Raw genomic sequence first — 27,737 nt, 5'->3', positions numbered from 1 at the left:
CCATTCTTTGAAGAAGATACTGTACAAGTCCTTTCATTACCTGCCTTGTGTAGCTTTTGTAGATCACTACAACATTTACCATTCCGAGTTAGGAATTTGGCATATGGGTTTTGTTTCAGAAACTTTTGCCCACTATGCAATGAGGGCTTTAAAATGCGCCACCATGCGGAATTGAACATAAGTGCAGACACTGACTTTTTTCGAAGTATACTTAGTTAGTACTTAGTACTCTAAAAATACATCTTCTGTTAAACAGGGATATAATCTTAGAAGCTACTAGTACGTTCTGCATTATGATGCCCTTGTGACAATCGGTCCGTACGCATTGGCTGTCTTTTCTTCCCCAAATCCTTCTTTGAATTGGTGGACAACAAATCAGGAGCTGCATATTTGTAACGTTGGATGACCTTTGGTGACCCTTCCATGCGGACGCGCCGAGTGCTGAGATACAGCACAGTTTTGGTTCGCAGAAACAGAAGATGCCTCTAGTTTCACGGATCATCAGAGGTCTGATCAGAGGTGCAGACAGAAGTAGACCATGGAACAGTAAAATGGGAACAAAATACAACAACATGGGTGCGTACGCTCAGATTGATTTTGTGGTAAATATTATGTGGGGAGGGGGGCTGGTTTTAGGTTGCCAGGCCTCTCATAATCAAAATTTTATACAATACAAGGTTATATCTGCCCTATAACCTCCTTGATCAAATCATATGAAGGCCAGAGCAAGTAATTTTTATGGATGACATCAGCGCGCTTTAATTATCGCCTGATTTTGGAAAAAAAAATTGCCTTCTGACTGTGGTCAACATGCCGAAAATGGGCAAAGATGTCTGTTGCCATGCTGGAAGGTGGATGGCAGATATCTATGAAGAGAGGAGAAAAGAAAAGGCTCTGATGTAATGTTTTGTTTCTTACTTTGATGCAGTGATATGTGATGCTGACTGTGTATATGTGATGTTCCTACTGAATCAAAACCATTTGTACAATGATGGAGTCAAAATTTTAAATTGTAGGAACCTTGTTTTTTCCAGCCCACCTTGGTTTTTTATTCCGCCTGCTTGCATTAGATTTGTAGTCTGTGGCGGATGTCATCCATAAAATTTACTTGCTGTGGCCAAAGCTCACCATTGTTTGTAGTTAATTAAGTAGATAGATGAACTTAACTTTACTTTGTTTCAACACATAAAACACCCATTATATGTGCCTGTGTCTTGGATATATTTTTTTCATCATCATCGATCATCATGTGTATTTAAATACGTTCAGCTACATGTACTACCATGTTATGTCAAGGACATATACATCGATATATGTTATAACTGTGCACAAAGTGAAGGCTTTGGTCTTAATTGCGATAAAAAACAGAAAAAGTCAAGTGAAAGTATAAATTTGTTTATTTCATTTGATTAGAAAATTCAAATGCTATCCTTGAAAAGAAAAGAATTATTCTTTGATAATAAATATAATGATTTGTACTTGTAGGGAGAGGTGCACCTGAACTGGTCCAGTTCAAGAAAGGTATGAGGTTTGGTCCCTTTTTCAGGTAGTTTTGTAAATTTATGATTAATCATAAATGGAGCTTATCAATCACTGTATTGTTTATTGTAGTAGCCAAAGATCAAGATGTGATTTAAAAAAAAAACATGAGGACTCTGGCATTAATGTACACTGTGCTTACGTAAGTTTTCTCATGGCATTATATTGCAACATGTAGATTACTTGTATCAAGGACACAATGTCCTTGCTTGTATGTGTCCTCAAAGTACTCAGTTGCAAATATGGGTAATTGTTGATGTCCATGTAGTTGAAACTAATTGTATAGGGATTCAGAAACTTTTCTTTTTATGTTTAGGCAAGAGGATTGTAATGAGGAATTACATTCCACAGTACATATTACCTGACCTGACAGGATTTGAGGTAAGCAACTTTCTGATAAATCTCAACTTGAAAATGTAAGTAGTTTAAACTTACTAAAAAGAGTGCTGTTATCAAATGCACACACAAATACACACGCGCAAGCACACACACGTAAACATGCATCAATGCAAACACACATATACATGCAGGCATGCACACACTCAGGTAATGTACATTTTTATTTTATTCACATTTATTTTTTTCGAGGATTGGGCAAAAAGTTATAAAACTTATCTCAGCCCTCTCCTCACACATAAAAGGAAACAATAAAACAAAGTAATAATAAGAAGAAGAAATGACAAAGGTACATAATGAGCTGATGTACAAATCAAAATCAGTCAACTTAATCAAACAAAACGTCCTGTCTGCAAAATGAAGTTGAAAACCACATCAAATATTTTACAGTTGTTGACAAACGACAATGAGGGGTTACCCCTGAGAATGGTTGAACATAAGGTGTTGTCGGTGACGTTGTTTGTGTCAAATGGCAGGATGTTAGTTAGAGATGATAACATGTGAATGCGTTCGTCAGTGTAGAGTGGGCAGTGTAGGAAGTAGTGTACAGCTGTTTCGTTGGAGTGACCACATTTGCACGCAGGACTGGGCACACATTGATGTTGGAACATTGAAGACACACATCTATATTGAAACCTGAGTCTTAACCATTGTCTTAATCTAACATTGCTGTAACTTTGCTTTATTCTTCAAAGGAGGCATAAGGATTTGATGTGTATGCATGTTGCTTTTGCCACTAAAATAGCTGCATTACAAAACTGTGCCTCTCACTGTTCCAGCTGAAGCCGTACGTTACCCCCAAAGTTCCCGAGGTCCACTGTGATCCCGTCACACCGAAGGACATTTTTGACGTCTGCTGCGCTCCGGAAATAGAGGCACAGTTCAAGGAAGGGGAGATATCAGAATGATATCATATCGTGAATGTAGAAAATTTTGTTTTGATCTGTCACTGTGAATGCAGGAGATTTGAGGGGAGGCACTAGAACTGACCTCCTTTTGCAGTTGCAGTACCAAAGAATACCTAAATAGCCACCATCTCATCATGTCCACAATGTAAAGTAACTACTAGTATTGTATATAAGAATGATAGAATTTGATGGCACACTGTTTTTGTTTTTCAGAAAACATTGTAAGTTTAGGACAGCAACTTTGTGTTTTGATACCGAAGTGAAAGCTATATATAGTTTATGTGTATATGTTTCTCCAATGGGAGATCATTTTTTTACTAGAAAGACAAAGAATGTGTATTGAAGAGCTTAATTGTCTATTCAGTGAATTTTAGTCACATAATATCTAACAAAAAATAAAATGTTAAAAGGACTTTGTAAGCAATTATTTCTTTATTCATCTCTCAATCACAACATGAATCACACATTAACTTAAGAATCACAGGTAAGACAGAAGACTTTGTAATAAATGGAATGTAGAAAAATAGTCACTAATATTCTTTGATATGCTTGCAGCAAGTCTACCACAAATAGTTTGCAGTTATAATTAGTGGTCATTTTTCTCAGTAAAAGATTGCAATTTTAAAGATAACATGGTACATTAAAATGATGTACAGACAACAAGAAAATAGAGATTTCTTTCTCTACACATGGACCTATTTTGATGCATTATATGCATACCCCTGATTTGGGTATCATTAAAAGGACAGAATATAGCTTTCTACAAAATCCATCATTTACATTTGACATACAGAGTGACTTACATTTACAAAGAACAACAATGTATCACATAAAAGTTTTGACCAAGATGACAGTAATAAATCTCTTTCTATAGTATGCATTCTACAAAAACCTTTGATTGAATTAACACATTGGCAAGCACTTAAATTTGCACACAACATACACTATACAACATTCAATTATACGTAAAAGAATTCTTTGTACAAGAATATAAATACATCTAGCTCTAACGTAATGGTCTCATTTACTGTTACAGTAGAGCTTATGATGCATAGCAGCTTGGTAAACCAGTGTTTTATTGAGTGTTTAGTTACTGGAAATTTGCACTTCACAAAGCACACTAGTCTTGGGATAGACATTTTGTAGTCAACAAAGACACTGGTGCCATCATGGCAAAGACTATACCTTGATCCTCATCACTATTGTACCTAGATAGCACACAGGTATGCAAGGAGACAAGTGTTTGTATTAAATTGTAGCTGGAGTTCTTACAGTCGATCCTGGGGTGTTGTTTCTCGTATCATCTTGGAGAGACGTTGAGCTTGCCGAGCCACTCCTTGAGATCCATACCCCCAGCACGGAAACTTAAGGAACAAGACAAATCATGCACACATCACTAAATGTAACAATTTCCCTTGATAATGTTATCATCTTGCCCCAAGCAAAGAGCAAAAAAAAGCAAGCAGCATTTTAATGTTTATAATGTTCACAAAACATTTTCCTGATGTTTACTCGTGCCATGCAGATTCAACACTTACCGGGTAGATTTGACCACACAGCAGCAAGAAATAGAGACAGACCATGTTAATTGGTTATCTACAGTACTGCAGAAATGTATATAATTTTCTTTACATTTGCCCTCAGCAGACCAATTACATGAGTCATTGAGTGTACAGTTTTTCCTTTCTTGCCTAATGGCCTTCCTGTTTCCATAGCAGACCTTAATGTTATCCAAGGAGGGGGTACTAACCCAAAATACCATTAGTACAGTTTGATTCCAAACTGCCATTAACAAGAATTGGTGAAGGTTATTCACTTTTTCAGGATATTTGGAATAGAAATTCTATTTCATATGATACAGGGAGGGGTTTACTAGCCCCAAATATACTCAGTATTGAATTTGGTTAACAGGAATTTTGTTAACATTATCTACTTTGCATTGGATATTTCAGACAGGAGGTCAACATGATTGATTGACATGTTACATGCACATCATACCTGTCTGGATCTTCTAGCTGCCACTCATACTCATGTAGGTCCTCCATGTCTTCATCCAACTGCTGGCCTAACTCAGTCAGTACCACATCTACTGCCTGTGGGCATCAGTAATGTACATTGTGAGTGATTACGTCAAACTGTACAGTTCTACCAACCAATGTTCAAACACCGTCAATGTCAATCAAGTTCTTGACCAATCAGATTATGATACATTTTGTCACTACCGGTAATTGGTCAAATGGTACTACACCCCATGTTGTAGTACAATGTATTAGAAAGCTATCAGTATTAGCAAGCTGGTGTGTTACACCGCAGGGCTGTTATACTGGCTATACTGATACAGAAGCTGTGCATTAAGTTTTGATGACATATGGGCATATACCCTTAGCTACTGTTTTTCTTAGTGTTTTGGAAAACAAGCTTAAGGTGTAGCAGCTCTCTTAAACATAAAACCAACTGCTTTAGATATCATTCACTAAGTAACCATTAGTAACTAACATGGGAAAATGAAGAGAAAGTTGTGCAACACGTACCGTGTCAGTCACGACTTTCTCGTGAAGTCGTTTTGTAGGCCAGTTATCCAGCGTGAACTGTCGACTGTTTCTGACCATGAAGTACTGTTTCAGTAAGTTGTCCAGAATGATGCCTGGGGAGAGAATCATATTGCCAAATGATATACAGGTAGATGACAAACTTATGCTACCAAAATTTGTTTTGGAATACATACTATTAGGTATACTGCATGGCTGAATAATGGCTAAAATATAGTTGTTTTGTTTAAAAAGATTACATGTTAACAGAAATTTATGAAGGGGGAACTTTTCTAGTAGTCTATTCTGTGCTACGTACATTAACATATAGAGAAGGGCTGTCTTATTCTTCATTACAGGGTAACTAATAGCCCCACCATTGTCCAAGGTACTCTATGAGTCATAATAAACACCCCACTTACCCAGATGGCATTTAGAACGTACATGTACTAAAATCAATGGATTCAAACCATACATCATAGGTACTGCAAAATACAGGGTTGGACCAAGGAGGTTATTAGTGGGACAAATTATTTATCCCAGTGGAAAAGTCTTACCGTCCAGAGACTTGAGTGCCAGGTCCTCTCTGCTCATGACTTGGCCGTCCCTGGCAAACAGGTTCAGCAAATGGTGGAGGAACACCCCGTCTAGCAGTCTCTTGTTGGCACGGGAGGCCACCTAGCCACATGCAAGCAGGATAACAAAATTAATGCTTTTTAGTGGTATACAGTACATACAACATGCTACTGTTGAAACGTAAGAAACATCAACCAGGGAGTGCAAGAGTAGATGTGAGTCACAATATGAAGATGTTCAGGCAACACAGGAAGGCGAGAAATCTACTGTAAAAGACTTACATGTACATGTATATTATAAGCCACTGTCCCTTCTACTCTGTGCTGAAATAAATGTGCTGTCTAATTCACCTGACCAGCCTAGGGACAGACCCTACAATGTTGAGCAAAACACTTCAACACTGTTGTATCAACTCAATCTTTATAAGTCAAGGACAAAGTTGTATTGATCAGCTTCCACAAGTGCCAATCAATAAAGCACTCAATGACATTCAAAACCTGCCAGAAGCTCCATAAAGGGAGAAATTACCGGTACAAAATACTTTGGTGTAGTGTGGAATAATACTGTAACATTGTGTATTGCAATAATTTACAAAAATTTGTAAAAAAAACTATGAAATGGGGGGTGAGTCAACATTTCTAACAAATGGCCCATGCACTCTTCTGCTTGTGCTGTCTAGAATGTATGTAACATTGAATACTGTCAGACTCTTAAGTTATTACCTTATGTTTCTCCTCGCTCTGTGGAAGGCATGTGGAAAAGATACAGACTTATGTGGCACTGTGCCTACATTGCATTTGTGTGTCATTATGCACAAACACTTATTTATCTATACAGTCATTCACTACATTCAAGCATATTTTGCAAAGCAACATGTGTGTAAACAGTGTAATCCAAATTTGTTACTGCATGTATTAATTATTATGCCATCTTTACAAATGATGTTTGTAAATTTGATGATTTGAATATTGTGCCATATTCTAGTTAACATTAATATTTGACTTTATTACTCTGAGTTTAAATTAGGTGTGTTAAGTGATCATCATACATGTGCATACATGCCCCATAGCAGTGAAGAGACACAATCATGCATGTAAAAGTCTGTGTTTACCTCACAGTCACAACCTTGAGGAAAGCATGACTGGGAACAGAAGACATGTTATCAAGTATTGCAGAATACTGTAGTCATAAGGATCAACCCAAAGCCTTAACAATTGCCGTATAAAGCAACCTCTTCCAGAAATCTGGAATTGTGGTGCTCTCCTTGGTGCTGAACTTGTCATCCATTGGAAGACTTAGTCTTGCAATTGGAAACAGCTGTTTTGAAGTACTAAAATGTGAAATATTCTCAGTGGTTTTATGTTTGGTGACAGTGACCTCTAATAGGGCACTCATCACACTGTGAGTGTATGGTCTGTCTTAACTGCATTACAATGAACTTTCCGCTCCTACCCTGAAATTAAGTCTCTACAAATTAAAATCAATTTACATTCCAATGGAAAACTAATATAATTTCTTTTTAAAAAGTGTCACACACATGCTGGGCTCTCCTTGGTGCTGAACATGCCTTTCATTAAAGGTTGGTTATCATAATATCAACAAAGATGTAGTTTCATAATCAGTTTTATGATAAACATGAACTCATTTAACATGGGCTGATAGCACACATGACGTGTGTGCAGAACAATCATTGAGTATTTTTGGATGAAGAGTAAAAATTTTACATCACCTTCAGCTGTTTGTCAAAATTACAGATATGTCTAAAAACACATACATTATGGAAAAAATGTAAAGTTTCATTTAGCCAACTCTTTTTGTTTATGTTTAACACAATTGACGCAGAACAATCTTACAGTCTTTTTCTGCACGTACAGTGCACATGAAACCTTTTCACTACAATGTGTGCAGTATGAAAACAAACAGGTGTTTCGTACCTCGCGAAGCTCCCTCCTCTGCACGGCATTGTCGTACTTTTCCAGAACCTGCGCAGACGTGCTTCTCGCCTCCTCCTCCACAACCTCCGACACGATCTCCGTATCAATCATCTGCTCCAGAATCACGTCAAACACAGCTTCTCTCACCTAGCAGGGCAATCATTGACACCATTACCATCGCTGATGACTGCAAATTGCATATAATGGTATAAATGCATTCATGAAGGATAGACATCCAGGTAAGAGAAGCCAAGGTAGCAGTACCTGTTACTCAGGCAACTGGGTGGATATACAAAAACAATGTAGTCACTGACAAAGGTTAGTGGATGCTACCTGAAGCATGCATCTGTCCATTTTCAAAATGTAGATCCAGTTGCTTGAGTACCTTAACTGTTATCTTCAAGTTGGTATTACCTGGATGTCTAACTTTCATCGATGCCTTTATACCATTACTGCTACTTACAGCCGTCACAAAGGTCGGAAAGGTAAGGTTAACTTACTATGATTATAGTTAATAGACCGTTCCTGATCGAATGCGTCAACCTCACCCCCTGTTCTCTTTTTAACCATTTTGTCAAAATCAACACAGGGAATCTAAAAGCAGCAAGATGAGTTGATGTACATGTATACTTGATAGAGTCTACTTGTATTACCAGTGAGGCAGAATTATGTGAATTTATGACACTGGATGGACTTTCAAATTAAGACGTTCTGTTACTAGCTAATATGCATGTGAACACAGGCAATTATTTCCCATGTTTGCGTGTTCATGTTTCTACATATGTCATAAAGACCTCCCCTGTGAGTGCCCAAGCTGTTTTTTGTCATTTTCTCCAGAGCATGCATACAATCTGTGACAAATGCAGAAAATGCAGTGGAAAATAGGTAGAAAAAGGTATAGTCCAGACTGGTAAACTACAGGAAGATGAAGCCAGGCAGCCTCCCACACTTCACACAGTAAATAAGGTTGGTACATTCTTCAGGCTTCTTTTGGGTTCAAACGAATAACATAATAATTATTGTGCTATCACTGCGTCATAATTGTGTTAAGAAAAGGCAGCAACTTAATTATGCAAGAGCGATTTAATTGTGGACTCCAGCCAATAACTCCCAAATGATTTGCCTGATTGAGTTGATATTTTTATTGAGTACCTATTAGAAAGTAATGAATATGCCAAAGGCATAAACAAGTCCCCTAGACAGTGACACTAGTCCATTTTTATATGATTATATGATCATGATTATTCTTGAATAAGTTAGAAGAGCGCATACAATTTTTTACTGCGTCTGTGCATATGTAGCTTTACCACCATTTCGGTTAAACATATACAGAGAGGATGAAAAGGTGAAAAAGAACAATTTTGAGTATTATTTTGTTCTTCCTTGCAGTTTGTCATTACAATGTCATTGCCTGTTCAACCACCATCATGGTATTTCTGAATCTATGAGACAGTGCATGGATCATGTTTTTTTTCTCTTCCACATGTAACATGTAACTTGTACATGTAACAGTCTTTGGAAGTTTCCAGACACCCAGTGTCATTTGAAAATATTTGTGTAATGATCTTGTTTTTCCATGTGGTAAAGCCACCTTTCTATGTAGTCAAAATTAAACTAAATGTCTGGCACTTGCTTGTTTGATGGAGCTGTTGGCCATCCTTTGTCCACTGGGACATCAATTACTTCTGAGGTCCTGACTTTTGTATTAGGTTTGTACAGTCAAACCTTTCAAGCCAACCATTTGGCAAAAACAACCACCTTCAGTCTTACATGTAAGCCACATCAAAACACTCCTGTCCATTACATACTTAGTTATATGTAGACCTTCTTTTCTGGTGCAGGCAACAAGCATTTTTCCTCAGTCCCAAGAGTGGATGTTGAGTTTGACTGTGCTTGTACTTGAGCATAGCTACATTCTAAGAAAATTTATGTTGTGCAAGAAAACAGATTAGGTAGAAGCATACAGTATTTTTTTACCACACAATGTAATGAAGCCCTGACCAGAAAGCGTTGTTACTTAATATATATGCAGATGAAAGGTTTTAGCTGGTGGACCAAGCTGTTTGATGCACAATTTAATTACAGAGCCGCTGTCAACCAGTTGACAGCAGTCTACCTGTAGTTTTCCATGAAGGAGGTGAGGGAGATTAAAGATGGGAGGTTTCCCGGGCAGGAGTAGGCAGTTTGACACACTGCCAGAGCTCACTTGATGAGACCCTTCAGTCAACTGGGAGCACACGTGAGCAGACTGATAGCAATTGTCACGACGGTTGTCATCTTGGCTCGGTGGCCTTCTTGAGCCACTGTGCACAGAATGCTTGTCTCTGAGTGTGCCTTTCTTCATCCTCCATCTGTGCTAGTCTTTGGAAGAACCGTCATCCCTCGGTTACATTTGGTGTTGTCGGCAGGATGTCGCTAGAACAGCGGTTGGAGACCGACAATGACAGTCACGTGACACAGCACGAGACGACGCAATGGACAGCGGGACCATTGGAGCAGGCAATGCAAGTAAGTGTGGTGTTGTGTAGACTGGGTAGGGAATGCTGTGCACACTCTACCTGATCACTATTTGACTATACATTGTCCAATTTCTTGGGATAGCTTTGTTTTGCTTAGATTGAAAAATGATATCATGGCTTTCCTTGTTAAGTTCCCTATTGGTGCATTGCACCCCCCTCCTTCTGAACACTTCTGAGCAATATATCATTGTTGTATTGAAACTTGGTAAATATTCCATGTTAAAAGATCATCTGAATGTGTGAATCAAATGTTAAAAGATCATCTGAATGAAAAATTTGTGTAAGTCTATTCCTACTAAACAGACACAGACTCGTGCTTACTATGTCAGGCATGAATTCTCCGATCACGTCCGTGGCCAGGTCCATCATCCAGTCGTACGCGGCGCCGCGGTATATGGTGTCTCCCACCATGTCTGATATGGCACCTCGTATAGCCTCCTCTGTCCCCTCCTGTACCACTTCTTCCATGAGGTCTTCTGAGACATCACGGATTAGTCGTGGATCAAAGGCTTTTTCAGCAAAGTACCTGTTTGGGAAACAACATAATTTTGAATGTCATCGGCTTATGGGAGGGATATATGTTGTTTTATTATATATCACTCAATACTACAGGTATACTGATATACATGTATAGGACTGAAATATTTTATTTCATGTCATGTATCTTCTTCTCCTCCTGCCATAATATTTGGTCAAATGGATTCAACTTTAAATTTTCATTTTTACTTCAAACCTGAAATTTGCCACATGCATAGTTAAGGCAAATACTCGCCAGAGATTCCATCTACTTTTTATCTCCAGGCTTTTAGAATTACTGTATTTTGGCAAGTTTTCCTTGCCATCTTTGCCATTTTCAGTGATGAGACCATGTTCTATTACCTGTCAACCAGTTCCCTGTTGGATTCCAGTACAACATCCCTGAGTTGTGGTTTGAGTTGTGAGTTGAGGAAGTCTTCTGTAACCCCGGCGGCCAGGTCTTCATGTGCTGCCGTCAGGCCATGAGATAATCGTGGAGAGTAGACCACAGGTGCCTTCCAAATAAGGAAAACACTTGTCAGTAAACCTAGCTCTTTATTCATGTTCTAGAATGATTAAGGTATTCATTACCACCTTCCAAACAAGGACAGTAGCTGCCAATAAAACTTCTAATAAAGAAGGAAAAGTTGTTTCAGGTTACGATTATCATAATTCATAAAACTTAACCTACCAGTCTGCACCATTTTCTTTGAAACATTTGTCAAATGTTTAACAATTAGCCTTTGGGCAAGAGCTTGCAATTATAAAGTTTAAAGCCTAAAAAAAAGTTGTTGCATGGTTGTTGCATGGTTGTCACCTGTGCGGGTTCGTTGCCGTGTTCAGACAACACCTCGATGAGAATGTCCGGCACCAACTCCTCCTCCATCATCTCCTGTACCAGAGAATCCACGTAGTTCTCCGCAAACCTGCGGTCTGAGTGGAAGTGAAAGGCTGCTGACATGCCCTGAGGAAAGAGGAGAACAAAACCAGGGAAGGCCAATAATTATCATTTATGAAAAAAATTGCTTTAAATGTAACAGTCTGTATTTCACTTTTCCCACTTTTTTAGTCTACAAAATGTACCTCGTAACACAGTTACTGCATTGAATATAGGTAATCCAGATACTGTTTCAAAGATCGCTGCAGTGCATACATTATAAGCCAGTGCCATTGACATTAGATTTGTAGAGATGTCCTTTGTGTAGTGTGACTACCATCCCTAAGGACGTCTTGTTGTCAAGATCACAAGCTAACTTGTGCTCTTTTATAGTAACTTATCAACAAATTACCAAGTTATTAACTAGCATCTGCCATTGCTCTGTGGGTCTGCTATAATATTTGTGATGTCATTGATAAAATCAAATGTTTCTTTTTTGTTTCTAATAAAAGAATACTTCAATTTTTCAAAAGGATCAACTTTTCCTAAAAACACTGTACTTGGTATTACAATGTTCGGTACTTAGAAATACTCATTATTGCCACTGTTTAATTACTTCACTTCACTACACAAATCCTATAAGGAAATTCGTATTATAGAAAAAATCACTCAATAATCATATTTAAATTATATTATGGTGTTACGAATAACAAAATAGAAATAAATTTCTGATGAAGGCAGACACCCACAGAAAAGTACATGTACGTATATAAACATGGAAACTTCAATGGCAGCACAAGTTAATAACGTGACCACTTGTGGACAAGTTACCGCTTTGGACGGGTCAGTTTTTAGGACGCTGATCAGGACGTCCGGAATGGCCTCGTCGTCCAAGAAGGTGTTGACGAAACTGACCACAAAATTCCTGAGTACGCGGTCATTGTGAAGTCTCTATGGAGGGAATGGTGCAGTGGGATGATTAACAGCATTAATTTAAAATAAAAGTTTTGCTCAGAATAGCAATAATAGCACACAAGAAGACAATGTCAGTAAATCTCATATGCATAGCAATTGTATCTGTTTCTATCTACACTTCTACAAAAACACTATAATCTGACAGTTGTTATGTACTACAACCTACCTATCTACTAGTCTGAAACTATTATGAAACCTGTGACAACTTTTAACATGACACCAACATTGCTGGAAGGAAAGCTCTGACATTTTCTTCTACACTTAGTTTTAAGGTTAGGATTTTAACAGCCATGGTTTAAATACAGTTAGATTACTCTTGTTATTGGCTGTTTTGCCACGACTAGCTGATACTACATGTATCTACTGAAAGCAGTACTTTGTTTAAGCTGAGCTGTACAATGTAAGGCCTATGAAGACTTTGTTCCTAGAAAGAGTAGACTACACTAGGATGGGGATTATGGCTTGGGAGTTACCGCAGTTGTCTCAGGGGCCAGTACATCTGTGAGTGCCTTAGGTATAAGACTTTCAGACAGGTATCCATCAATGTAGCCCTCTGCCATGTCATATGCAAACAGTTCATCCAGGGCAGATGTCTCAGGTTGGGAGGGCCCAGAGTCGCTTATTTCTCGTGAGGACGTGGTTTGTGTGTGAGAGGTGTTCTGTCGGGTCAACGGTTCAAGCTTCATGGTTTGTTTGCGAAACTTGACTGTCTTGTTTTTGCTGGGTTGTTTGTCAAGGTCAGTTACAAGGTCATGTCTTGTGTGGTCAACAGAAGGTCCCTAAATAATGATGGCAACAAGATACATGTACACAGGATTGGGAGAAAAGCCATATACCGGTAGGACAGAAAAGGCAGTATGAACATCTCAAAATGAAACCTGAAAAAAAGACAACCCTACCATGGCTTAAGAAGAAAAAGTTGGTTCCAAAAAATAATTTCAATAGGTAGAGATTTTCAGACTCAGATTTACACATATCCATTACAATGATGAAATAAGAAGTGATAAGTATTAATCTGTGCAATATTAATCAACAGTACTAGGCTATATCAGTTTATATTTACATGTATACAGAATATTTCAACAATCAGCCTTCATGATTACTTGTCCACCTTTCCTGAGTCTCCTCCTTCCAGTTGTGTAACTCAGATAACCAACATGGTATTTAGATGATACATAATTATATACATTAAGCTGTAATCACCTTCCTGGTGCTGTATCCCCTGAATGTCTTCTGGATGGCGGTTGCAGCTTGACCAGGATCTGCCAGGGGGCGCCTCACAACAGGGCTGTAGGACGGTTTGTGCTGGTCTGGATGGATGTACTGAAACAGGCAGCAATGAATCGTGTTTGGTTGTGGTCGTCTTTTGTATCTACACGTCTATGTGACAGTTAAGCGAGGAAGGAAATTTTCATTGCCTAAAATGGTTCAAACTTTTATCAAAACACCTCAATCAATTACTTGCCATTATGTAGGCCATATAGGACTTTTCAAGGTTTCACCACTAGTACTAGTACACACATACATCGTATAGGTCTACATTCACAATAATGTTGCATAGGATGACGGCATTTAATTTTCCTGCCCAAGATTTTGATTGCTGTTGTTGATATTTTTGCCATCATTGACAGCTTATGAATTATCAATGCCTTCACTTCATATTTACCTTCGCCAAGAAGGTTATGTTTTCAGGGGCGTTCGTGTATGTGTGTGTGTGTGTGTGTGTCTGTCTGTCTGTCTGTCTGTAAACACGATAACTTGAGAAGGCCTTGATGGATTGTCTTGATACTTGGTAGGTGGGTAGGTCTTGATGAGACCTCAAAATGATTAGATTTTGGACCCCCTAGCGGCTTGTTATGGTACTGCAGCTGAACTTCCGGTTTTGATATCTCATGATCTAGACATGCTACGGTGATGAAATTTAGGTGGTAGGTAGCTCTTGTGCTGGGAAAGAAGTGACGTGAGTTTAGGCCCCCTAGCGGCTTGCTCTGGAACTGCAGGGATAAATTCTTGAAAATATTCAAAAGGGGATAACTCAAGAACCGGTTGACGGATCGTCGTGATTTTTGGTATGTAGGTAGCTTACATGATGCTTAATATAATTATGTGACTATTATGCAAATATGGATGTAATTTGCATAATTTATGGGGAAATTCTATAAATCAGCTGCATTCCATGATAGGACAATTGAAGCTTGTGACATTGGTAATTGACAACGAGAGAAACACAGGAAGATGTTGATTATGCTAATAATGACTTAATTTGCATAATTAATGAGAAAATTTTACAATTATGTATTATGTATACAATTACAAAAATGCTAGAATGCATTCTTTGTTAATATAAGACTGTCTTTTGGTTGAGATTATGATAAAATGATATAATTCATGAAAATTAGGTTCCTATTTCTTAAATCAGGGGAGAATAATCTAATCTAAACTTTGTCAGTTATAAAGATTAACATCATTTGGCGAAGGTATGAGATCGGGGAACTCTAGTTTCCAATTGTATCATTTAATTATTAGCAACAGAGAAACTTTCAACAAAAGTATGTGGAATGGGCCATTTTTCTAATGTTTCTTAGAGGTTATATGTATTAGGTACTTTTTCCAGGAAAGTCTTCTTGTACATAAAAGAAATGATGCATTCCCTAAAAAGTGACATTTTAAGCCCTGTGAAGCCTATACCTCCTAAGGAGACAAAGGGGCATCTATTGAATTTGCGTGAAAGTACCAGTTAAGAATGATACATATGTTTCAATAAATTGCCTAAAATAGCTAAACCCTTCATTAAAAGATACAGTCCAAGGCTTAACTTGAGATTATGCAGAAGTTACCCGTTGTGCTGGGTTAATACTGTACGTTAATCTGACCTTACTGGTGTCTGGGGACATCGCTTCAGTTAAAATCTATGTTTAACACTGAAAGTAACCTGTGTGTCAACGGATAAAGCCCAGAATAATTATTCTACCAATTATAAGATCAGAAGCAGAAGCAGCTTAGCTTTCCAATAAGTACCTTATGACAGTACCAGTACTTTTAAGTAAAAATCAATCAGGGATGTCCACCAATCAGATGGCTTGTTGCAAGTTTAGTCCGGTGGATGTCCCCTGACCTACATTTTTACGAGTGACATCAAATGACCATAAGTATGGAGTGAAAACAAATTGAATGGATGATAATGGCCACTAATGGGCTTTGATTGATGTGGTCTTCAGAAGAACAAGCCATGTGTGGTAATGCAGAAATAAGATTCAGGCCATTTTCTTCCCCAAGGCATTGTTACATGCGACTGGGAGGGAAGTACAAAGACTCTGCTACTACATATTACATCAAGGCCTTCAGAAACGGATCATGATCACAGCTTAAGTGACCACGGTTTCTTATTCTTGTATTGTAGGTAATTTAAGCAAGATTTTTCATTATCAGTTAACTTCAGCTGTTCATGATGCAAGATTTAACAGCATCTATCTGGAAGATGCCCAAAATAAAACCCTCATAATTATGGATAGCTTACATTAAGTCACAGTTGAATAAACCAGGCTGGTACCTGCAATGAAGTGATGACAATCGATTCATTACTTTCACGTTGCCCAATTCACGTGTCCATTAAGAAGGAGTTTGATCCCCTATTGACATGGGGAAAATCCGCTTTAAAATTTGAAAAGTTGCAGGGAACGTGAGTGGATTTCCCGAACGTTCAGTTTGATGGTATCCATCAAATTAGCTTGCAGGAAAGGTAACTGTTGAGATTTACCTGCCGTAAAACTAAGCCTCCCGTGCAATTGTCTAAGGAATTCAACATGGACTTATCGGATCATCAAACAGATGCGTACAAATTCAAAGATACCTACAGTGTCTCGTCGCTCAGAGGCAATCACGACAGTTCGGATGTCGCGAGGAAGAGAAACAAGCTGAATGGCGCGCAGGCCAAGATGCAGGTACGTATTTGGGTATACTTAAATATACAGTAGCAGATAAGGTATTATACTGATTGCCACTCCTATGTATGCATAATATACATGTACAAGGAGAGAACGGTTATCATAAATTACCTTATGGAAAACTGTACGATTAGGGAGACATGGGACAAGATTGCAAGTTGAATTTGATTGAAGTTGAGTACAAACTAAGCCACGTTTGGGATAGTGTTCTCGCCGCAAAAGCGCCACCTACATCGGCTACATATAGCGGCGAGATGCAGTACTCCAGTCAGAAGCTCTGAAGAAGGTGTCTGATAGACACCGAAACGTCAGCGAGGTGAGACTCTTTGGTTGTGTAAAAAGAATTCCCCTATCTCTTAAGTTGAATTTGATTTTTGTAACAAACCAACATTGGCATGGTTGTGGCATACAGGTCTCAAGAATTTTGACATTGAAAGAAAGCTTTGGCAAGCTTACGAATGTAGACTTGGTAAAATATTAGGAATCATGTACCTAAGGACTAGTGTTGAGTATCATACCCGGGAAACTTACCTTATAAGTGTCCAATGCTGTATCGTACGGGTACAGCGAGGTACCCTGTTGAGGGGACGGTTTCCGATGTGTGTACAGGTCTGCAGTATCGTACAGCGCTTGCTTCGGTCGGAGGTAACCTACTTCCAACGGATCCATCCTCCCACCCCCTACCTGTGGATAGTTTGTCCTTTTATCTGTAAAATTGTTCGGGACGGGGGTGTAGTTCAACGATTCCTTCGCCTTGAATTTGGACAGTGCTCTCGCGTCCTGGACGGTATCGGACTCGTCTGCCTGGATCCCCCGCTCCTCGACGGTATGCGTGGCGGCGTCGCGGTGACTTCTGTGTGTCTCCGCCGCTCGCCGACTGCCGAGGTGCTTGACTCTTGTCTCGCCTTTTTCCTGTGGACGGTGTCTCGCCTTTGCCTTGGTTTTCCCTCTGTCCCGTCTCTTGGTTCTCTGGTGGTGAGGTTGGGGTTGGGGGTAGAAGGCCGGCATGGCGGGGTACACCATGGGCGGCTGGTAGTAACCGTAGGGGTACGGTTGGGGAGGGGCGGGGCCGTTGTGGTACGGGTACGCACGATCTTCATCGGACGATTCCCCACTGTCGTAACTGTCCTCATCTGACACAGGCCTACGGAAAATTTTTCAAGAAATATCAGTGTTATAAACTTGTATAACAGCATCATACAAGGGGCATTACGTGAGCACGTCGGCAGAACCTACTGCACCTGCGCAAAACCCGTGATGTATTGTACATAGCATTTTGGCAGAATGTCTCATATAAGGTTGTATTCGCTCATATAAGGTTAGCATTTCGACAGTAGTTTCCAAATGTTATGTCGGAAAGAATATCCTCTGCAACAGGCAAAATTCTGATGCAACGTTGACCAAAAATCCAACGAAAAACGCGAAAATACGGGGTTCTGCGCAGGCACAGTATGTTCTGCCGACGTGCTCATTACGTGTGTGTACATCTTGGGTAGAATTACATGTATGTGCAATATATATGTCAGGGTAGTGACTTTGATCTGGTATACCAATAGGAATTCCAATTAGAGTCTTTGTCAACAGAGACTCTATCTACATTGACATATATGACATTGTATATAAATTATATAATATGCTAACTCTATAAAATACATGTGTTCTCTTTTGTTACAATGACAGTCATCATTGTATTGAACACTTGATTAACGGCATCTACTTTTTCAGAATCTGAATTCCACAACTAGTTAGTAAAAGCATGCAAAATCAAGGGTCACGGCACTTGGACAAATTTGAACCGGGAGCACTCTACATTTAACAATGATAACGATAATAAAACTTGTGATTGAAGAGTTTATTCAATGCAATATACATGTACACTGGCTGCCACCTGTGTTGTCTACCATAATTATTTACCTTACATAATCTGAAAAGCTCCCAGAAAATTCAGACATTACTGACTTCTTATCCCTCATACTGATGAATTTGTACCTTCAGCAATCTTCTCATAAAAATGGCTTTAAAAGACTAATAGTATGTACTTTGCCATGAATATTGTATCCTTGTAATTCATATTGACTGTAGATAGGCTCTCAGCCTAACTCACCTTTGGAAAGCGTCCCTCTTCGGTTTTACCGGTGGAACGACTTTCCGCCTCCCTCTCCTGAGATCATCATCGCTGTAATACTCCGGAGGAGTACTTAATCTGAGATAAAGATGAGAAAACATGGGATAATAGCTCTGAACAGAGACTGAACAGGTATAACAGTTAGTTAAGAAAAACAGAAAACCGAGAAGGGTAGAGAAAACGGGTTGTCAAATTGTCTGTGAACAGAACCAATCACTGAGAGGGATCTAAGACAGCCTTTTCCATAAAAAGACAAAACATTTTGAATGACGTATGCACAATTACTCCCCAAATGCCCTTAGCTTGTGATCGTATGACAAATGCAATCAAGACAAAATTAATGAGTGTAGCTAATCCAAGACAAAAGTTGTAAGTTCCTAAAGGCCTATAAGGTGTTTGATTGCTGTACCTTAGTTGTGGTAGCTGTGGAGGTGTTCTCCTGCTAGGGTAGATGTGTTTGTGTTTGCCAGCTGACATGACTCTGGCTGGCCTACTGTCCTCCGGGTCCAAGGAGGCATTCGGCTTCCCTCCCAGCTCCTTATGCACACGGTTCAGCCTGTAGGACACAAAAAGGAATACATGAAACATCTCAGAAAAACCTGAACCGTACATGTTGTACATGACCAAAAGGGTTAAATGTAATCTATCCAACACGTACAACCCTCTGCTGCAATCACGTGTTTCCGACGTCACGTCCCGGAAGCTGCAGTCAAAGGGTCCAATCCCGTGAACAAGGCTGATGGAGTCAGTCGAAAATCTGGCGTAAGTCCCAATTTACTCCTGTTGGATAGAACGTTTAACCCTTTTGGTCATAATGAAGTTTACCAACACAGATGAACTTTCATGCTAAACCCTAAATCTTTACAATGTTCATGTGACCCTCCTGAACATTGTACAGTGCTTTCTCTCGGTTCTCTCATGCATCACTGTTTTTTTTTTAAGATCTTTATTATGTGTCTCTATTGTGTGCACTTGGGTTTAAGTACAATCCAATTCCTAAACTATTCTACAATTATCATGAATCTTAACTGCCAAGCTGGTGTAGCTGTGTAACACCAGCATCACTGAGGAATGCAGCAGTGTCTGGCTGTACATCACACCAAATGAGCAATATATGTCTACAGAATGTACATACTGGGACTGCAGGAAATGTGCATAAAATGTATCATTTAACTTAAGGTTGTTCTAAGGTTAATTGTTTTAAGGTGTTCATGTCTTTAAGGGGCAATATCCCATCTATGGTTTTCAAATGTTGTTTAGAATAACATGTCTTATGCTACAGAAAAAATTCTGATGCAACGTGTTGACCAAACATCCAATAGAAACCATGATGGGTTTGCACACTGGCATACCCGCTAGTACTTTCTGCCAACGTGCTCAACAAATGACTTGTCCCATTTTATCCATAATCCTATCTAATTATCAACTGGTTTTCAAAGGCCCCTGTCATACTTAATGACAACTGGTCACATTCTGTAACAGTCAATTCTGGATTGACAAGAATGTTAATATAATGAGTATATAACTTGGGCATCCATTGACATATAGCATGCATCAAGTTCTGTTTTCAGCTAGCCTACATTGTACATTAAGAGACTGTCAGATAGATAATAATCATATTAGTGACTGAGTCAGACAGTCTGTATAGACTGAGTGGGACTGAAAGGTTTTTTGTTGCCATTAGCATTTCTTTGTGTCTTTTGTATGATGGACTGAACAGGGTTAGGGGCAGTGCCTGAATATTAGATTCATAATTAAGTTGCTGGGAGGGATTTGACATGGTTGCCATGCATAAGGGACATTCTTATGTACGTCCAAGTGCTTTCAAGATTCAAAAGACTTCACGGTATCTGGACTCTGGTACAATTTCTACAATAACCATTAATTCTTTTGTCTGGCCCCTTAAGAAGCCAATAACTTATCTAGTAAGGGGGCTGCTAAAATATCCTTTTATTGTGATTAAAAGAGCTACACTGTAGCTAATTAATATAAGGGGCTACATCTATACCACTTCTTTTCTTTTTTATTTCAAGCCATGAAGCCCTGCAAAAGATATCTGCTACAATAAAACAATACCTCTATGAAGGAGCTGGACATCTTATACTTCATCTGTAGCCCAGGACAGAAAAAAATAGGAAAACATTGAAAAGACAAACAAAAACACGGAAAGAACTGCACACTGGATGCCCAGTGGACGACAGACAAGAGCCATGCCATTTGACACTGTGATAATCAACAATAGCCCTTCATGGTCTTTTTTTCAGCTCACTTGCATTCAATCAGTACAGGTATGTGACAACATAACACTCAGACTTACTGGTACTTAGTATGCAATTGACTAGGTTGTAGCTCTTTTTAACTTTCTTTTGTGCCTTATGATAGATTAAGCTGCAAATAAAAAAAGCTATGATCACAATGTTACTGCATCTGGTGCAACAGTTTCAAAATTGAGCTTCATTCTACTAGTTAACATTAGAAAAGCCTTAGTAGCCAAAAGTGAGTACATGTATTAGTATTTTGCTGTGGATATGAATCCAATGAATCGTTACTAATAATAATACCATTCAAGGTTGCCACTGAATTGTGTCAAATCCGATCATACACCAATTCAACACCGTAGCATCAGTCACTAAAGCCTACTGGGCCAAATCACCCCACAGTGTACTGTGTTTGTGGCTAAATCAATACCTCTGCTTTGAAGTGCAAAAGCAGAACTATAAAAACACCCCCCTTAACTGTAGGACCTGACAACAAAAAGCATCAATTTTGCAACTCTGGAATGGTAAAGAAACAAAACCTTGACTAGAGTTTAGCTTTTACAATACATGTTGCAATCTTCAAATGCGATGAAATTCTCTAACAAAATGCCTTTGCAATCTAAAGTTACATACTAAAAAGCAATATGTACGACAGCAATTCTAGTACAGTTCTGAATATTCTACGAGGCTTAAAATCTTAATTCTTAGCTAGACTGTGCGTCTAAAGTTTCATGCTACCAGTTATCTGATATCAATTATGAAAAAAAATCTGTAACTTACAAGACAGAAAAGATAAAGTCCTCTCCCTAAGCACAAAGCCTCTCTGCCATACAAGTTTGAATTATTCTACCATATCATAAGTGCCATAAATGGCCAAGCTCTGAATCCTGAGCTACAGCAGTACAGTTGTCACTGACAACAAAAAGGTGGCTACACATGCAATATATAAAGATGCATTTGTTGCTTTTGCACAATCTATAGTATAGAATCTGAAGAACTGATGCATTGTCTAAAAATTGACATATTGCAATATAGCGTGCTTTAGATTACAATGTACAACAATGTTAGAAATTTGTGTGAAGGTAGATCTGTCACAATTTCCACATCTCTACAGCTTGTACATGTCAGGATAAAAGGTGGCATTATAAATTATACTATATATATTGTTGATGCTTGGTCCCAGATGTAGTACTTTCCTTCCTGACTGCAGTGTTGCGTGACTTTTAGTGTTGTATGAAAGATTTAAGCCATCATGAATTCTTTATGGCATCTCAATCATTATCTATACATAAATACAAAAACCAGACCAGAAAAGATCATCGCTCCGCACAATCAGGACCAATTGTTTGCCAATTTCAATGCGCTTACGCCACAGAAAGGAGACTTCTAATTGGTGGTTTCCATGGGTGGGTACGGCGTGTGCGTGTCCCGTGTTTTGTCGGACCTATACCCGTCCTTTCTAGTCTTTGATGAATAATGCACGATGACAAATGGCTCCTCTTAAACTTTAATTTGATGCATGGTTACTAATCTTCTTATTCGTTTTGGATGGGTCACAACAGTTCAACTACCAGGGACATCTCAGATGTAACAATACTGGATACCTAATAGTATATTTTTCTTAAAAATGGAACAGGCAATAGGGGTGCTATTTTATATATGCCATAATTTAAAAGCATGTGCCTGATACAAGTGGTAATAGAATTTGCTATTATGTGGGAAATTTGGAATGACCACTGAGCATGTCAACAACAAGTTTGCCATCAAGAAGCCTAAGAGTGCCCTAGGCATTTTAGGATCAAATTTACTAAATCTCTGTATAAAGTCCTGGGGAATACTGTGTTATCCTTTTGCACTACATCTAGCTGCTCCCTTGTGTTGACCTAATTTACTAGCTATTAGGGTATTAGAGTGTCTTTCTTACTTATGAAAGTAGATTAGTCTCTTAGAATCGTTATATATTATTTATCGAGCAATAGTCCAACTTCCATTTATGTAAATTGTTACAAGCTGTCACACATTGTACATGCTACAATTGTCAGAATTTCTTCTTCTATGATATTTCAAATAAGTTAACTTACACATATTTGAAGAGAAAACAAGTTGTACATAGAAGGAAGACATGTCTAGTCAACAAACCTAACCTTTAGATATCTATGTATGCCAACCCTTAATTGTACTGCACCACACAGTAATGATCATAATGAGAATGGCATGTCCACACATCACTTGGGATTCAGTCTGATTTGTGACAATATGAATATGATAATGATAAAGAATATTACCTTAATCTGCCAACCCTATTGTAATTTGTGACCTTGGGTTTGCTTGGAGTGAAAACTCCTTGGAGTAAGGTGCTATTAATCAATTTTGGTCTATCTTGTCAGCACGTCAGCAAAACATGTCCCTAGTGCATGACAGGCAAGTCTTTCAACTTAATTCAAAAAGGCCACAGAAGCATATCATCAAACCAAGAAACCGATCTCTCATGATATCATCCAGTCATCATACATCTTCCCATGTTGGCATAGCTGACAGATCACATCTTACAGTATCCCTAGAAATATTTAGTGCTATCGTAGCACACATTTTAACCCGAGAACTGGAGGTAGAGAGACGTATGTGTGATTAAGGGGGAGGGGGGCATACGCACTCAAAAACTTACCCCTCTTGCAGTTGTGTCCAGTTCCTTTCTGGGTGGGCAGTCGTCATATTGCATCACATTGTTTCATCACAAAGCCAAACGTACAATAAAACATGTATAGCTCAGGAGATACTGTGCAGTCTTCTGTCAATACTACGGTCACGGTGTTTTTCCTGTCCCACCAAAACAAATTTGTCCGGCAAAGTCGCGACGCCGAGCCGTTGTCATGGCCCCTCGGCACGCCACAACCGCCGGAACATCATCAAGTTTTAATAGGAAACGGGGACTGCTGTCACGTTTTAAAACGCGGTTTAATAGCGAAGTCTTTTGGCTGTCAGTCCGTCCACGGCGACATCTCGGTCCCGGCAAATGACATTTGATCCAGTTTGAGGGAGGTACTTGAGTGTTGGGTTCCAAAACACAATATATCCGGAAAGTTTACTCACTAAGGGTGCTATCCCGGCAGACCTTTGGGCTGGTTCGTCCACTAGCAAAGATAGGGGTGCTAGGTTTACAAAATGCGTGTACAAATATGTTCTAAATTTTGTTTTTCTGTCGTCCAATCTTAGTTGGACCAACTCAGATATAGAATGATGATTATAGTTATATCTGTATGAGTGTAAAAGGTACAATACAGTGTCCGCTAATGTTCTTTTTACTTCCCCTCTACTTTCAACAGGCAATGGAATAGTCTGGTTTGCAACAGGTGTTTGCTGAACAGCTGAAGACACCTGCTTCTTTTGAACTGAAGGAACCCCCTTCTTCTGCTTCTGATAACGGAAGACTTTTTCACAGACGGGGTTCTGTTTTTGTGTTGTTTTGTATGTTTGAAATTTTGAGCAGTCGTTGTTAACATCATGCGTTGTATACTTTCCGGAGGTTTGGCCTCAATCTAATATCCTTTTCATATATTCTTTGAGAGACTTGGTAGCTATACGTATACATGTAACGTTACAAGCAAGTCGAGCCCTGCTTCCCTTCATCTGGGATCTTCGATTTTTTTCCTTTTGTTCTTTGTTCTCCGCCGCCCTTCAGGTACATGAAGAAACAGTGCAGTCAGAAACTTTTTTGTCAACGGGCGAAAGTTGATGAAAATTTGATGTATGTCAACTTATTTTTATTAGTACAGTACTTTAGTAGGACATTGTACTTGTCGCATGCAGGGTCGTGGCACATTGATATACTGTAAAGTTATATTCTTGTATGTACACATGTATATTAAATGCAGAGCTAAAATTATGGTTTGCTTCTGTATATAGCCCAAGTTCTGTATTTCAAACTTATGACGCATTTCAAGCGTAGGCAGGTTTGATGTTTAAAACACGACCTCTCACACTGCCTTTGTCCAACATCAGATAAGACACACTGTATTCGAAAGTTCTTGTATAAAATAGTTTGTAAAATAGAGTGGACATTTCAACACAATACTACTGAGTAATCGACCGAAAAAATAGTTTTACGAACGCTTTACGCGGGATCATCATCCTTTTCTCTCTCAAAATAATGTAGCCGACAGTTCCAAAAGTTGCTACCACAACCACGCAAGCTGTTGTACAGAGACTAATCATGTAAACGTTTCAGTGAAAGTCAGCTATAAGCTAATTCTAACCTAAATACTACTAGTATTCAGCCGGTGGAGTAGAAATATATGGTTATGCTATCAAATACCTCAAGCCTCCAGTTTGTTTAACACAGGAGGTCGGCCAGCGAACACAGGTTGCCCCTTTATCTCTCGGAAAATTAGATAACCAAGTTTCCCACCCACCACTACCACAACCACACAAGCTATGACTACTCCAGCGACGAGCCCGCCGTTGACTCCGGCTGTCTTCTCAAGTTAAATTTAACCTCGGCTTACTCCATGGCACAAGGGTAATAGCTGCCGCTGTCGTCGGTACAGAAGCGATCGTGTCGGCAGGCGCGGAGAAAGGCGTCCCAGTAGTCGGCGCGGATAGGCATGCCCTCCAGCTGCCACGCGTTGTGGCTCGGGTCCGACTCGTTGTAGATATGAGCCGGGTGTAAAAGTGTGTAAAACTCTCTCTCTCCCTCTCTCTCTCTCTCTCTCTCTCTCTCTCTCTCTCGCTCGCTCGCTCGCTCTCTCTCTCTCTCTCGCTTCCATGCTAGGAGGACGGGAATCTCACTATACGAGCCCAGTCTTTTTTTTTTGGTCTCTTCGATACACAAGTACTTTTGATACATCAGATAGTATAGATATTTATGGTTGGATGGATTTGGTAGTGATAGATGCACGGATAAACGGATAGATAAATAGATTGACAGATAAACCGATAAAGTGATTTCTGTAATACCTGCGTTAGGTTCGCATTCGTGCAGACAGGCCTCCTGCACGAAGAAGCGCTCACAGGCAGAGCTGAGGGGACCACATCGGTCCAAGCGCCGCTCCTTGCCTTACGATTCCTTGATCTTCTGTGCGGAGGACACGGTGTTCTGGTGACAACAGGAGTAGTCCTGCCAAGGATGACACTCTGTGAAGTTGTCTGGTTCTGGTCCCGGGGTGTCCTGTCAGAGAAAAGCACTGACAGTCAGATTTGGGTACTTGTATACCGGTAGCCGGTATAACCGCCCTTAATTCGGCAGCCAGCTTTGCAGGCACGCGGCTCGGCGGCGGCTGGCTTTACCGAACCACATGCTACACAATATATATAGCATTTGCACACCTAACTATAAAAATTCTAAAGCTATATAGTGAGGATGCTTCTTATGTACAATTTAAGGGGACAGTGAGTTCCACTCTGCGATAGTTCTAGGAAAAACCTCAATCCTTGGTTGATAACTCTGGTACATGAAGGCATGAGTATGCCTCCATGACTGTACTATGGCCCCAAATCTACTTACTACAATACGTGTTAGGGATCAGATATCATATCATCGCCTGCGTTAATGACTATACAAACCTTATGAAAGTACTCCAAGTGACAGTCATCAGCTGTTGGCCACCCGAGTCTCTCAGCCACTTTGTTATTTGGGTTCTCGGCTTCAAAGAACCACATGGTGAAGGCCAGGCTGAGGTTTGTCTCGTACGCGAACGAGTGGTCCCACATCTTCTCACACAGTTCCTTCCCGCTGGAGTAGATCTCACCGAACGTCCTACAGGCCGGTACCGGTACGTCTGCCGGCTGCACGGGCGCTGGTCCAGTCAGCACCAATAGGACGGTCAGGCTTAAGATGGCGACATCCATGGCGTCCACCTTATCAACTGTTCAATGATGTGTGAAAGACAAACAGCAATGTGTCGTACCTTGCTCTTGAGCTGAGCTTTAAAGGCACCCAATGCAATTTCAGGGCGGCAAAACTGGATTTTCAATGCCAAGTTTCTGCTCATTCTTCTTATGTAGCAAGTTTAATCAACCCTATCCCGTAGCATACTGATATCTGTGAGGCAAACATGCGACAACACTGACGGGAAACGGTTGCTTGTTTAGTATCATATAGGCCGGTTCTAGCTATTTATGGACGGTACCGTGTACCCACTAAACAAAGAGACGGCTCGTGTAGACTACTTGAAACGCTTCAAGTATAAAATGATGATGAAAATGTGCTATGAAATATGCAGTAAATGTCAATATCAGACAGAGTTCCTCATCCTTAATATGTTCTATTCTGCCACCCTGAAATTGGATTTGGATGTGCCCTGTGCAGTCTTGCAATTGAACTTATAAGTTAGCAGTTGAGAAATATCCGACGTCGGTACAAAATCAAAATATAAGATTACCTGCAGCTGGTTCCTTCAACAAGAAGCCAGGCGTTGTGAGTGGCAACAACAACTTTCCTGATCGTGCACTCTATTTGCTGACCTAGCTGTGACCGTACCTACCAGGTCAAGGTCATCCTAGTTAAGCATATCGAGGCCAAGACAATGGGACGCGTCAAAATAGCTGAGGAAGGGAATTAAGTGGTGGGAGGGGGATAATGAAAAAAAAAAACTGATTGATATAACTTATACAAAAAAATAGTCTAGGAAAACTGGTCAAGGCCAA

At 39.6% G+C, this 27,737-nt stretch overlaps 2 protein-coding genes and 1 pseudogene across 6 annotated transcripts; 1 reads left to right on the top strand and 2 right to left on the bottom strand.

Annotated features, from left to right (window-relative positions):
* The first annotated feature begins 274 nt into the window (after positions 1 to 274).
* Positions 275 to 3,458, top strand: LOC109475009 (39S ribosomal protein L41-A, mitochondrial-like). Its single transcript, XM_019775536.1, has 4 exons — positions 275 to 576; positions 1,486 to 1,521; positions 1,856 to 1,920; positions 2,715 to 3,458. The coding sequence occupies exons 1-4, from the start codon at positions 480 to 482 to the stop codon at positions 2,841 to 2,843; spliced, it is 327 nt and encodes a 108-aa protein (XP_019631095.1). The 5' UTR covers positions 275 to 479; the 3' UTR covers positions 2,844 to 3,458.
* LOC109475007 lies at positions 3,254 to 24,282 on the bottom strand. 5 transcript variants are annotated; one of them, XM_019775531.1, is made up of 15 exons: positions 23,761 to 24,279; positions 19,247 to 19,393; positions 18,817 to 18,915; positions 17,244 to 17,856; positions 13,972 to 14,091; positions 13,242 to 13,547; positions 12,625 to 12,744; positions 11,734 to 11,880; positions 11,280 to 11,431; positions 10,722 to 10,926; positions 7,882 to 8,028; positions 5,929 to 6,049; positions 5,375 to 5,487; positions 4,842 to 4,936; positions 3,254 to 4,179 (listed from the first exon to the last, which is right to left on the bottom strand). In XM_019775531.1, exons 1-15 carry the CDS (start codon positions 23,805 to 23,807, stop codon positions 4,092 to 4,094), a joined length of 2,520 nt encoding a protein of 839 aa, XP_019631090.1. In that variant the 5' UTR covers positions 23,808 to 24,279; the 3' UTR covers positions 3,254 to 4,091. The 5 variants fall into 5 exon arrangements, with proteins under 5 accessions (XP_019631090.1, XP_019631091.1, XP_019631092.1 ...); XM_019775532.1 differs by having other exon boundaries at positions 3,254 to 4,207; positions 23,761 to 24,278; XM_019775533.1 differs by lacking the exon at positions 12,625 to 12,744 and having other exon boundaries at positions 23,761 to 24,278.
* Positions 24,283 to 25,408: 1,126 nt separating this feature from the next.
* LOC109474807 lies at positions 25,409 to 27,519 on the bottom strand (annotated as a pseudogene).
* Between the last annotated feature and the right edge of the window lie 218 nt (positions 27,520 to 27,737).

Source organism: Branchiostoma belcheri, unplaced genomic scaffold, assembly GCF_001625305.1.
Source record: "Branchiostoma belcheri isolate BF01 breed outbred unplaced genomic scaffold, Haploidv18h27 scaffold32, whole genome shotgun sequence".
Lineage (NCBI taxonomy): Eukaryota > Metazoa > Chordata > Leptocardii > Amphioxiformes > Branchiostomatidae > Branchiostoma > Branchiostoma belcheri.
This window is presented reverse-complemented; position numbering and strand designations above follow the sequence as displayed.

Coding starts and splice junctions, on each gene's coding strand:
- LOC109475007 (XM_019775531.1), bottom strand. CDS start 23,807: ATGACGACTGCCCACCCAGAAAGGAACTGGACACAACTGCAAGAGGG. Junction 11,881..12,624: donor AAACTGACCCGTCCAAAGCG/GTAACTTGTCCA, acceptor CTCTTTCCTCAG/GGCATGTCAGCAGCCTTTCA. Junction 5,488..5,928: donor GGCACTCAAGTCTCTGGACG/GTAAGACTTTTC, acceptor TTCTCTCCCCAG/GCATCATTCTGGACAACTTA.
- LOC109475009 (XM_019775536.1), top strand. CDS start 480: ATGCCTCTAGTTTCACGGATCATCAGAGGTCTGATCAGAGGTGCAGAC. Junction 577..1,485: donor AACAAAATACAACAACATGG/GTGCGTACGCTC, acceptor TTGTACTTGTAG/GGAGAGGTGCACCTGAACTG. Junction 1,522..1,855: donor ACTGGTCCAGTTCAAGAAAG/GTATGAGGTTTG, acceptor TTTTATGTTTAG/GCAAGAGGATTGTAATGAGG.